At 52.1% G+C, this 12,074-nt stretch overlaps 1 protein-coding gene across 1 annotated transcript in view; it reads right to left on the bottom strand.

Moving 5' to 3' along the window:
- The window catches only part of DLEC1 (DLEC1 cilia and flagella associated protein), a 75,845-nt gene that overhangs the window by 5,100 nt on the left and 58,671 nt on the right, over positions 1-12,074 (bottom strand). Inside the window, exons 20-27 of the mRNA XM_045798236.2 lie at positions 6,998-7,151; positions 6,220-6,330; positions 5,183-5,313; positions 4,494-4,682; positions 3,501-3,571; positions 2,929-3,080; positions 2,188-2,306; positions 1,595-1,665 (exon numbers count right to left, since the gene is read on the bottom strand). Of these exons, the coding sequence (XP_045654192.2) occupies positions 1,595-1,665; positions 2,188-2,306; positions 2,929-3,080; positions 3,501-3,571; positions 4,494-4,682; positions 5,183-5,313; positions 6,220-6,330; positions 6,998-7,151 (998 nt within the window). The remainder of the gene's footprint in view (positions 1-1,594; positions 1,666-2,187; positions 2,307-2,928; positions 3,081-3,500; positions 3,572-4,493; positions 4,683-5,182; positions 5,314-6,219; positions 6,331-6,997; positions 7,152-12,074) is intronic.

The following is a 12,074-nucleotide window of genomic DNA, read 5'->3' as shown; positions in this document are numbered from 1 at the left end:
TCCCCACCTTGAACAGTTTCCCTCTGCCAGACTACCTTTCCAAACTACCTTTTCTCCCTCCATAGCACGCTTGTAGGACCCTGTCCACCATCGCCTCCCCCACTCTGCTCTCAGCCACTCCCCAGCGAACATCTGACTCATGGCTAGCCCTGTGGGAGACCTGGTGAACAGGTCCACACTCCTGAGCTTGTATTTCCTCAAGTCATTACCTTGGTACCTGCCTCTTACATCCACCAAATCCACCAAATCCCCCTCACTAAGGCCACCAGTGACCTCCACTCCCGGAAGTTCAGTAAAGACAGAAATATGCATGTGATGATGAGCCCTGAGGACAGGAAGGGAACCACCAAAACAAAAGAAGGTAGAAGAGAAGATGGCACAAAGTCACAAAAAGCAAAAGAAAGTAGAAGTAAAATAAAGTAAAATCATAAAATAAGGAAAAAGTATATAGACCGACTTTTCCTATTAAAAGATAATGTCAGGTTGGGCTTTTCAAAAGCTCAGCGCTCTGTTGTTTACAAAGAAACATGTCAAAGTGATAAAGGGTAAAAACAGGGAAGGGCAAAGATGAGATTTTGTTCTCAAATGCATCTAATACTGCAGCAGCTACGAAGTAAAACTGTTGGGGACACCAGATTTTTCTTCTTATGCTTTTAAGTTATCTCTACACCCAGTGTGGGGCTTGAACTTACAACCCCAAGATCAAGAGGTGCATGCTCTACCAGCTGAGCCAGCCGGGTGCCCCTGGAAATGCCAGGAGCTCTTGATAAAGTCGATTAGAGCAGTGAATTCCGTGTCCCTTTCCTCACTGGCCAGAGCCCCAGGGACAGACGGAACAGGGTCCTGGAGCGCTGGCACTTGCCTGCTGCACATTCCTTACAGGCAAGGAGCTTAAAGTCGGAGCTGCCCAGGCCCTGCCCCCAAAGACTGGCTCAGCCCCTCGTGGCTCAGCCTCGAGTTGCCGAGTTGCCGAGTTGCCGGAAACCCTGGTCCGCCTCCAGACCGCCGAAGTCCTTCCTGTGGCCCAGATACTCTCCATCCCCATACGCTTCCCCAGGCCCAGCTGGTTCAGCCTCCCTCCTGGACGCCCCACCCCATGCGACCCTCCAGCCATCCCCCTTAATGCACTCAACCTGCTGGCTGCAGCCCCATCTGCACAGAGCCTCTCAGGACAGACTCTGCTGTCCTGTTCCCTCTGGATCCCCAGCAGCTTGTACAGCACCTGGCTATCGCTCAGGTAGTGCTGGCTGAAGGGATGAGAAGAGGTGTCCCCCGCCAGTGTCTGTCCTTATGCAAAGTGAACCTGCTGAGAGCAGGGCATCTGCGGCCCCACAGACCCTGGGGGGGGGGACGGGGGGGACAAGGGCACATCCTGTCCTCACGCATGGAAGCGGCTATCTCTGCCAACCCCGACCAGTGGGTCGCTCCCCACCTTGGCCCTCAGGGGCCCCCCTCGGTAACCACAGGCCACCTGGACTCCTGGGTCCCAGTCACAGGCCATCAGCTTCCCCCAGCCCCACCGTCCCTCCCAGCCTGGCCCGCCATGTGGCACAACGTGTCATGAGAGCCCCGGTTTCCCTCACAAGCCTCTCACCACAGGGGCTGGAGTTATTCAAGCGAAGGACCCGGGTGACTGTGTCTCCTCCAGAGACCTGGGTGCCAAACCTGGAGGCAGGAGACCGGGTTCAGTGCAGCCACAGCACACCGCGCAGGCAGGGCTGCTTCCCAGAGGGTGCTGGAACAGGAGCTCCCGCAGGGAAGAGGGCCGCAGTGGTCTCTCCTGGAGTCACGAGGACCTAGGCTGGAGGCCTTCCCCGCGCAGTGCCCGGTGTGCAATGACCCAGGGCTGCTTGGTGCCCTGGTAGCACCCGCTCTGTGCCCCCGCTCTACACCAGCACCTACTGACAGATCCCAACTGGTGGCGTGCGGGGCCCCAGGTCTGGCCCAGACCTCAGGCCACCCTGACCACTTGCTACTGCTCTCCCCACCCCAAGCCCTCTGACATGTGCAGACAGCAGCCGCGGCCTCGGAGGCCCCTCTCTTCCAGGGCAGCCCTGTCCTGGGGCTTTCTTGCTGGGTGGCACCCAGTAGCCTTTGGGCCCACTGGAGGGCAACATGGTCAGCACAGGCAGCCAGGGTAGAGGCCAGAGGGTTTCAACGGTTAGAGGATGAGGCTGGTGGGGTCACCTGATGACAGGTTCCTTCTGCAACTGGTCAGTGGTATAACAGGTGGTCCTCCGGGAGCTGATGGGGCAACCTACCACTGCCATATGCACCGGGATGACTCCTGGTGGCAGGTCTCCCACCTGTAAACACACACCAATCCTGTGTCACTCTCGTCCCCTGCTGCCATGGCATTCCCTGGCTCCCCATTCAGACCGTTTAAGGTCTTTCCTCCTCCAACAGAACAATGGACATAGTTCACCCCTCCATACGGAACTAGGAACTCCTTGTGGGATCATCTGTTCCTATTTGTCCCTGTATCCTCCACAGTCCAGAGGACTCCACAGGAACCCCATGCACAGCGGGTGCCCCCTTCAGACTGAATGAGTGAATGAAGGACCAAGGGGAGAGTGAATGAATGCACCACGGGCGAGGTGACAGTATGGCTCTGGGAGGCTGTTACTGCTTCTCCACACCTACAGCCCCCCCCCCAGGTCTCAAGTCCTGGCCCAAGTAGGTAGCCTATCAGATTCCTCTGCCCCCCTCAGTGTGCCCAGCCTCATAGGACCCCATGGAAAAGGTATGAAAGGTCATGCTCACGAGAATCCCTCCTGCCTGAATCCCTGTGGTTGCTGTGGACGCGAATGACTATCCCAAGCTCACTGGGCACTGTCTTCCAACTTGGAGAATCTGAGAGGCTGAGGCCCAGGAGTTGGAGGAGGGAAAGCCTAAAGGTGAGGCCGGGCTCAGGCCATCTATCCTTACCGTGCAGATGAGGTTGTCCCAGTACTCGCCCCACATGTTAGCGTAGCCTGTGATGTCGATGCTTAACTGCTGGTGGGCCCCCAGCATGCCCTGGGAAATGTGGGGAAAGAAGGCAGCTCCTTTTCCATGAGACAACATGCTTTCCATGAAATCTGGGTGATAACCAGGAATGCAGATTCAGGACTCCAGGGCAGGAAGGAGGTCCAAACCCTCAGGAGTTGGCAAAGCACTATACCAGACAAGCCACTCCACAGCCTCTCCTTGGTCTGGACCTTCCTCCTGGGAGTCCAGAATCCAGCAGGCAGCCTCCCTCACCTCTCCAGGGCCAGGCCCCAGTAGGAGCCCTCCCTTCTGAGCCGTCACCCATCCCAAATCAAAACCAGGTCCTGTCCATGGGCTGTATGCCCATTCAAAAAGGGGAAGTGTCAGGCGGAGGGCCATTGCCATCTGAGGCCTTGCTAGAAAAGATGCTGAAGTGAGGTCTGTGGCCAGGGTCCCTTCCCTGCAGCAGGCGACCCACCCCCCGAGAAGGCCCCAGGAACCCCTGCCCTGGCCCACCCTGGGGCTCTTACTCAGCTGCTCTCGCTTGGCCAAGCGCTCTCGAATCCGAGATGTCTTCAGCAGGGCAGGGGGCATGTCGGGGCTTCACCAGACAGGACACAGAAACAGCATCAAGCCATCAGGGCTGTTCCCCAGAGCTGAGCCATGTCTCCTGGCAACTAGCATTCTACCAGGTTCCCAGTGGAGGAAGGCGGCTCTGCCTGCTCCTCCCAGGAGAGAGTCTGTTCACCTCCCTCTCTGGTCTTGGCACCTGCTACACCTCCATCACCCAAAGCACCCCGGCTACAGGCCACCCGCCGCCCAGGGACTGCCTTCCAAGAAATGCAGAAGGGCGCTCGGGTAGGGACCTCTCATCCCCAGGCTCTGCCCTGCTGACCCTGGATACAAACCCAGCCCAGACTCCTCATCTCTTGCCCAGCCTTCTACAAAAGGCCCTGTTTCCGTCTTTCCTGCTGACATCTGTCCAGCATCGAGTACCCACTAACTTTCCTGGAGTGGGAAAGTTAATGGCTTACACACCACGAGTGGCTCCCCACCACCCATGGCAGCGGTTTTTAAGTTGGGCTCCCCTGCCTTAGGAGATGAAGCGGTGGGGTGTTTGCTCTGGTGTTCTGGTAAACTGCCAATTTCTGGGGTGTAAATACTTTCCCCATGGCTGACGTCCAGTTACAGCTTTGCAGAATGCCTCACTGCGACGTCTCTGCCTACACGGCTCCCTCCACTGCCAGGAGCTTCTCCCTCACCCACCGGCCTGACTACAGCCTCATCCACCAGGAGCACCGCCCCTCGTCACAACCCCAGCCTCGCCCGAAGGCCCCCTCGGAGTCTGGGAGATGGGCGGTGGGAGCCGTTTCTCAACAGTTCTCCACGTATCCTTGTGGCGCAGCTCCTCACGGCTCGCACCAAACAGCGTCTGGCCACCCGAGCCACCCGGAAGCTTGCCAGGGCAACCCCACCGGGCCCCATCCTCCCTGGGAACTGCCCCTGAAAGAAACGAGACTCACAGGCTGGGCTTCTGGTTCCGGCTGCTCTGGGGACTCCTGAAGTACTCAAACTGGAGGGTGAAAGGCGTCTGTATGGGCGAGTGGTTGGTCAGGGTGAGCCGGCGGCTCTCACGGCTCCTCAGAGGCACCGTGCCGAAGTCAAGGCGGAGCTCCTCCAGGCGGGCGGGCCACAGCTCCGTGCTAGGAACACTGCCCCGGGCCCAGGGCACTAAGTTACGCCACCCTCGGCCCTGCCCAGAGAGCCCAATGGGGAGAGCGTGAGAGCTGCAGACACACTGGGCTTCGTCCCTGGAATGCCTCCGTGAAGCTGCCACCCCCCACAGACACATCCTTCTTGTCAGCTCATGACGCCAAAAAGGGCCTCAGCCACAAACCCTCCCTGACCAGGGGTGACCGACTCGTCTCCCAGGTGCTGGGCCTTGTGTGGGAAAGCCCAAGCTGCCTGCAGCCCTGTCCCCTGCATCTCCTACCTGCCCGGATGCCATGCCTCCAAGTGCGTGGGGAAAAGCCACAGAGTGCAGGGTTTGGGTAGGGAGACCTGCTCCCAGAGAGGTGGTGGGGGCACAATAACACCGTGGCCCTTTCCTGGCTGCAGGGATCAGCTGGGAGTAGGCTGATACCATGGTGCAGTGCTAGTCCTCTGTATGGTCGCCTCGGCCTTCAGGCCCTGGCCCCAGCCTGGGGCTCACCTGCTGTCAGAGCCCTCCATAGAGATGGCAGTGGTCACTTGCAGTCCCTGGGATTTCCCAGAAATGCCCAGAACCAGTGGCTCCTTCATTCCTGACACGGTACAAGGGAGGGCCAGATCGCTCAGCTCTTCCTAGAAGAAAGCCCCCCAAGGGCACATCACTACACGTCAGTCCCACGACTGGGCCTCAGAGGGTCTTCCCTGGCAGAGGTGGTTGCTGAGGGGCACTCAGCACAAAGGCCTTGACCTGTGTCTAGCCAATCTCATCTCTGTGGAAGGGCTCCCCAGTCCCTCCAGTGAGCCAACATCCACAGGCCCAGCCTGACATCCCACACCCTGGTCGCTTCCTCAGGGCTCCTGGTTGAGTCTGCTCCAAGTATCTGTGCAAACCCACATGAAGGGAGACCGTCAAGGTGGGCCTCTGGAGAAGTTACACATTTATTCTGATGAAGTTGTTACCACAGAAATCAAGCCCTTCCTGAGTGACGTCTGCTCTGCGCCTGGGTCCAACTGCCTATTACCCTAGAGCTCCACAAGGAAGAAGTCTCTTTTCCCACAAGAACCACAAACGGATAGCCAGCAACGCCCAACCGAGCACTGAGCATGTAGCTCCCAGATGGACTTCCTGTGGGCCGTGTCAGGGAGCAGCTGTGCCCTTCTTCCGGGAAGGTGGCCACCAGCTAGCCTCTCCCAGTAGCACCCAGCACAGAGCCTGCCGTGAGCAACAGCTCTGCTCCGCATCTCTGGGCAAACTGGAAAGCTGGGCCCACCTATGGCTGCAGAAGGGGGGAGGGGTAAAGCTGGTGCCAAAGGCTGGACATGGCCAGTGGGTTTGAGGGCACATTCAGGCCTGCTCCAGGCTTCCTGAGCTTGTATCCCTAGAGAGCAGGCCTAACAGGAATGGGTACCCCAAACCCAAATGCAAGAAATCTCTTGCCCTCTGACAGGAGCGGGGTTTGAGGTGGATCTCCCTGCCAGCAGAGAGAGAGTTGCAGGGTACCTTCCTAGTCCCTCAGGCCTCCTCACCACCTTACTCACCTGGGTATGAGCGGTCAATTCCAGGCTGAGCTGGCGCTCCTCGCTGGGACCCAGCGTGCCGCGTCTAGGGGAGACCTTTACTGTGCAGATGCTTGCTTGGTGCCCTAGCAGCTGGCAGACATATGGGTATGTCGACCCTCTTGTCACATGCTGGATTCCCAGCATGGACCCAGGGTCCAGACAGTGCTTAGCACTGGGGCATGCTCTGCTGGGGGCTGGCAGTCTGGGGGCCCACAGCAGGACCAGAAAGGGCTGAGTGCTCACTGGTGGGGATAATCCACTGGTTCCTTCTCCTCCCCTCCCCAACCCTGGGTGGACCTCACACCTGTCAGGAGTTGCCTGGACTAAACAAACTGCCCTGGGAGGCCTAGGGTGATGGTGAGCAGAGGGCAGCTGCCTCTGATGCACAGGTCATGGCCCCACCTCCCACAGCACGCAAAGCAAGCTCCACAGTCAGCCCCATGGGTGGTGCCTAGTGGGACTCACAACAGCCATGTGGACCAGTCATGGGCTACACCCACTGGGACTGGTGTACTCCAGTGACTCCTTCTCAGGTAGGGAACTAGAATTCCCTGGAGGCAGAGCAAGGAAAAGCAGACCAGATGTGCTGCTCCTTCAAGGAGCCCAGCATTTCTGAGCACTGTGGGGCAAGGGGCAGGCTGTGGGAGAGAGGAGAGCCTCTGTTCTGGGGAGCACCTGGGGGGCAACATCCCTCTCTACATAGGCCTCTGGTGCTGAGGGCTGCAGACCCAGTGCCTGACATTGCAAGCTCACTCACCTTGCCCCAGTGGAACCGGGTAGGCAGGAGTGTGCCATTGATGAGTGTAACGGTTGCCTTGGTGGGCACGCCCAGGTAGAGGTTCGTGACTTCCACGTGGCTACTTCGCAGGTACACATGGGGCTCCTGTACCTCAGCATACACAGGAAGGTAGCTGGAACACAAGGAAATAACAGGTATACTGATTAAAGAAACAAAACCATCCCTGTTTGCAGATGACATTATGCTCTATGTGGAAAATCCCAAGGAGTCTATATTTTAAAAACTTCTTAAAAAATAATAACAACAACAAATACAACAACCTCCCACAACTAATGAGTCAGCAAAATTATGGGGTACAAAAACACATTTTTGATATGCTAACAATGAACATGTGGACATATAAATTAAAAATACAATACTATTTATGATTGCTCAGAAAAATTGAAATACTTAGATATAAATCTAATAAAGCCTGTATAGGATTTATATGTTGACAACTACAAAACACAGATGAAAGAAATCAAAGATTTAATAAAAGGAGAGACATACTATGTTCATGGATTAGAAGACTCAACATAGTAGAGATGTCAATTCTCCACAAATTGACCTATAGGTTTAATATAACTCTTAGGAAACTCCCAGAAAGGATTTTTGTAAATACAGACAAGCTCATTATAACATTTATATGGAAAGACCAAGGACACAGAATAACTAAAACAATTTTTAAAAAGAAGAATAAAATAAGAAATCACTGTACTGGATGTTAAGACTTATTCTGTGGCTACAGTAATCAAGATAGTGAACCATTAATGGAGAGATATACACACAGACCAACGGAACAATATAGAAAATCTAGACATACATCCACACGAATCCTTCACAAACTCTTAAATGACAGAGAAGGGAGTGAACACTTCCAAACTCATTTTTTTAAGATTTTTTTTTTAAGATTTTATTTATTTATTCGACAGAGAGAGAGAGACAGCCAGCGAGAGAGGGAACACAAGCAGGGGGAGTGGGAGAGGAAGAAGCAGGCTCCTAGCAGAGGAGCCTGATGTGGGGCTCGATCCCATAACGCCGGGATCACGCCCTGAGCCGAAGGCAGACGCTTAACCGCTGTGCCACCCAGGTGCCCCCATTTTTTTAAGATTTTATTTATTACTTTGACAGAGAGAGACAGCCAGCGAGAGAGCGAACACAAGCAGGGGGAGTGGGAGAGGAAGAAGCAGGCTCCCAGCGGAGGAGCCTGATGTGGGGCTCAATCCCAGAACGCTGGGATCACGCCCTGAGCCAAAGGCAGATGCCCAACGACTGAGCCACCCAGGCGCCCCTTCCAAACTCATTCTAAGATGTATTACACTAGTAACAAAACCAAAGACACTACAGAAAAACCACATATCAATATCCCATACGACTACAGTTACAAAAATCCTCATCAAAATACCAGCAACCCAAATCCAGCAGTGTATAAAAAGGATCATACACTGAGTAAATGGGATTTTTTTTTTTTAAGAGTGCAAGGTTGGTTTTAACATCCAAAAGTCAATGTAAAACATCATGGTGACACACACAAAGGACAAAAAGAACATGATCATTTCAATAGATGCAGAAAAAAACATTTGAGGAAATCTAACATTCTTTCAATAGAAAAACAAACTAGGAATAGGAGGGAACTTCCTCAACCTGATAAAGGACATCTACAAAATGCCAAGAGCTAACATCATACACAACAGTGAAAGACTGAAAGATTTCTTTTTTTTTTTAAAGATTTATTTATTTGACAGAGAAAGACAGCCAGCAAGAGAGGGAACACAAGCAGGGGGAGTGGGAGAGGAAGAAGCAGGCTCCCAGCAGAGGAGCCTGATGTGGGACTCGATCCCAGAACGCCGGGATCACGCCCTGAGCTGAAAGCAGACGCTCAACTGCTGTGCCACCCAGGCGCCCCTGAAAGCTTTCTTTTTAAGATGGGGAACAAGACAAGGATGTCTACTTTTGCCACTTTTATTCAATACTGGACTGGAGTATTAGGTCCATTAGGCAGGAAAAATAAATAAAAAGCATCCGGATCTGACAAGAAGAAGTTAAATTATCTCTGCATATGACAACACAAACTTGTATTTAGAGAACTATTAGAAGTAATAATGAATTCAGCAAGGTTGTGTGATACAAGATCAATGAACAAAAATATCTGTAGGTCTATAAACTAGCAATGAATATTCATAAAATGAAATTAAGAAAACCAGTCCATTTCCAAAAGCATCAAAAAAGATAGGTAGGAATAACTTTAACAAAAGAAGTACAAGATTTATACTCTGAAAATGACAAAACATCACCAAAAGAAATGAAAAAAGACCTAAATAAATGGAAAGACATTTCATGTTCACAGATAAGAAGACTTAATATGGTTAAGGTGAATATACTCCCCAAATTGACCAACAGATCCAATACACTCCCTATTAAAATCCCAGCTGGCTATTTGCCATAATTGATAAACGGATCCTAGAACTCATAGGGAAATTCTAAGGACCTAGAATAAGCCAAAACAATCTTGAAAAAGAAAAACAAAGTTGGAGAATTCATACTTCCTGATTCCAAAGCTTACCACAAAGCCACAGTAATCATGAAAATGTGGTACTAGCATAAGAATAATTATATAGATCAATGGAACAGAATTGAAAGCCCATAAATAAACCTTCACGTGTAGAGTCAATTGATTTTTTTTTTTAAGATTTTATTTTTTTTAAGTAACCTCTACACCCTGTGTGGAGCTCAAACTTACAACCCTGAGATCAAGAGTCACATGCTCTACCGAATGAGCCAGACAGGTGCCCCTAGTCAACTGATTTTGACAAGGGTGTCAAGACAAATCAGTGGGTAAAGAACAGTGTTCTTAAAAAATGGTGCTGAGGGGCACCTGGGTGGCTCAGTCGGTTGAGTGTCTGACTCGTGATTTCAGGTCAGGTCGTGATCTCAGGGTCCTGGGATTGAGCACAGCATCTTGGGCTCCCTGCTCAGTGGAGAGTCTGCTTGTCTCCCTCTGTTTGCTGGCCCTCCCCCTGCTTGCGTGCTCATTCTCTCTCTCAAATAAACAAATCTTTTTTTTTTTTAATGGTGCTGGAACAACTGGTTATCTGCATAGAAAAGAATGAAGCTGGATCCTTCCTCATACCATACACAAAAATTAACTCAAAACAGATCAGAGACCTAAATGTATGAGCCCAGACTACAAAACTCTTAGAAGAAAATCTTTGTGACATGAGATTAGGCAATGGTTTTTTAGATATAACCTCAAAAGCACAAGCTACAAAAGAGAAAAATAAAGTAGATTTCATGGAAATTAAGAATGTTTATGCTTTGCAGTATCAAGAAAGTGAAAGGACAATCCTCAGAATGGGAGAAAATATTTGAAAATCATATACCTAGTAAGAGATTTATATCTGGAATATATAAAGAACACTTACAACTCCATAATAAACACAACCCTATTTTTAAAAAGTGGGCAAAGATCTCAATAGACAGTTCTCCAAAGAAGACACAGAAATGGCCAATAAGCACATGGAAGATGCAAAACATCATTTGCCATCAGGAAAAAATACAGCAAATCCTCAATGCAATATCCCATCTGCACACTGGGATGACTACCATTAACAGATCCTGAGGGTGCGGAAACGTAGCCCAGCAGGGTGGAGAAGGCTGGAGACTGGGTCAGGATTGGCCGCTGTTACACCTGTGCCATTGGAGTGGCTCACAGACCATTTGTGGGAAACTGTAAATAAATAAAGAAGTAAATGTAATGCTGTTCTAATGAGAAAAGAAGAAAGGACGTGATCAGATGAGCTAATCACACAGAGAATGGACAACTGAAAATCCCTGCAGGAGAAGGCCCTGCAGAGCTCCCCTAGCAACAGAACGAGACGCCTCGTGGGCAGGAGTGGGCCATGGGGAAAGGGCCCAGGAGTTAACTAAAGGCTGCCCCGAGGTTAGCGTGGCCAGTTCAGGGCCCTAGCGCCTGAGCTCATGCACACCACAAGGCCACACAGCAACACAGTGGAAGGGGTGTGGGGCTGACGAGAGGTCAGGGCCGAGCCTGCAGTAACACGGGGCCTCTCAACTGTCACGAGGGAAACCAATCATAGAGATCCACTTCATTCCTATTTACAGATGAAGGAATGCGAAGATTTGAGTAGCTGGCCAGGGTGGGTTGCCTCTACTGTTTGTCTTGGCCGCCAGCCCAAAGGTGCCTTCCTCCTCCTGGATGCCAGTCCCCGGGTACTGATGGCACTCACGTCCACTTCGCTCCCTGGAAGAGGAGTGCTCTGCATGCCTACACCCACTTCCTCAGAAACCCAGACCACCGGCTCCTCGGCTCCTTGTGTAAATCTCTCTCCTCTCCCACTGCACATCCGGAGTGGGCAGCCGAGGATTACGTACTGTAGAACAAAACCCAAGAAGTGAAGGAGAAGGATCCCAACCAAAACGTGAGGAAACAAGGATGAGTTTCCTTGGGGGAATGTGAGACGCTGCTGCACCCATAATAACAGATGACGACGGTAAAGGACAGTCCGAGAACAAGTAAGCTTGAAACTTACAACCGTGATTGCCAAAAGAAGGGCATCCACCAAAGACCGAATTAGTGCCCGCTGAGAGATGGACAATATGAGGAACATGTTAAATTCCTGCAGGACCCACCCAGCAGGCCTGTGGTGGGCTGCGGGGGCTACTGTCTTTATTGCCTGGCCAGCTTTCCCACCAGCTTCTTCTGCAGGCAGACCCTCCCCCTCTGGCACAGGCAACAGGGGAGGGGAAGCACGTGACCCAAAGAGGCGCAATCAGAGTCCACCTCCGGAGAAAGCGTCATTTTTCTCCAAGGTCTTTAAGCTGGGAGTGTGAGAGCCAGGAGCCCTAAGTGGCGCCCCTTCCCGGTGGCAGAGTGGCCAACGCTCTTGCCACCAGGGGAGAACAAGGCAAACAGAGAAGCAGAGTTGGAGGCGAGGGTGGGGGTGAGGGAAGGAGATAGAGAATGAGCGAGAAGCAGAAGAGCAAACGCCGGAAGAGGTTGGAGCCCATGGATTCAGCAGGGCAGGAAGGCCCAGTT

Source organism: Ursus americanus, chromosome 20, assembly GCF_024610735.1.
Source record: "Ursus americanus isolate L20-20 chromosome 20, mUrsAme1.1.p, whole genome shotgun sequence".
Lineage (NCBI taxonomy): Eukaryota > Metazoa > Chordata > Mammalia > Carnivora > Ursidae > Ursus > Ursus americanus.
This window is presented reverse-complemented; position numbering and strand designations above follow the sequence as displayed.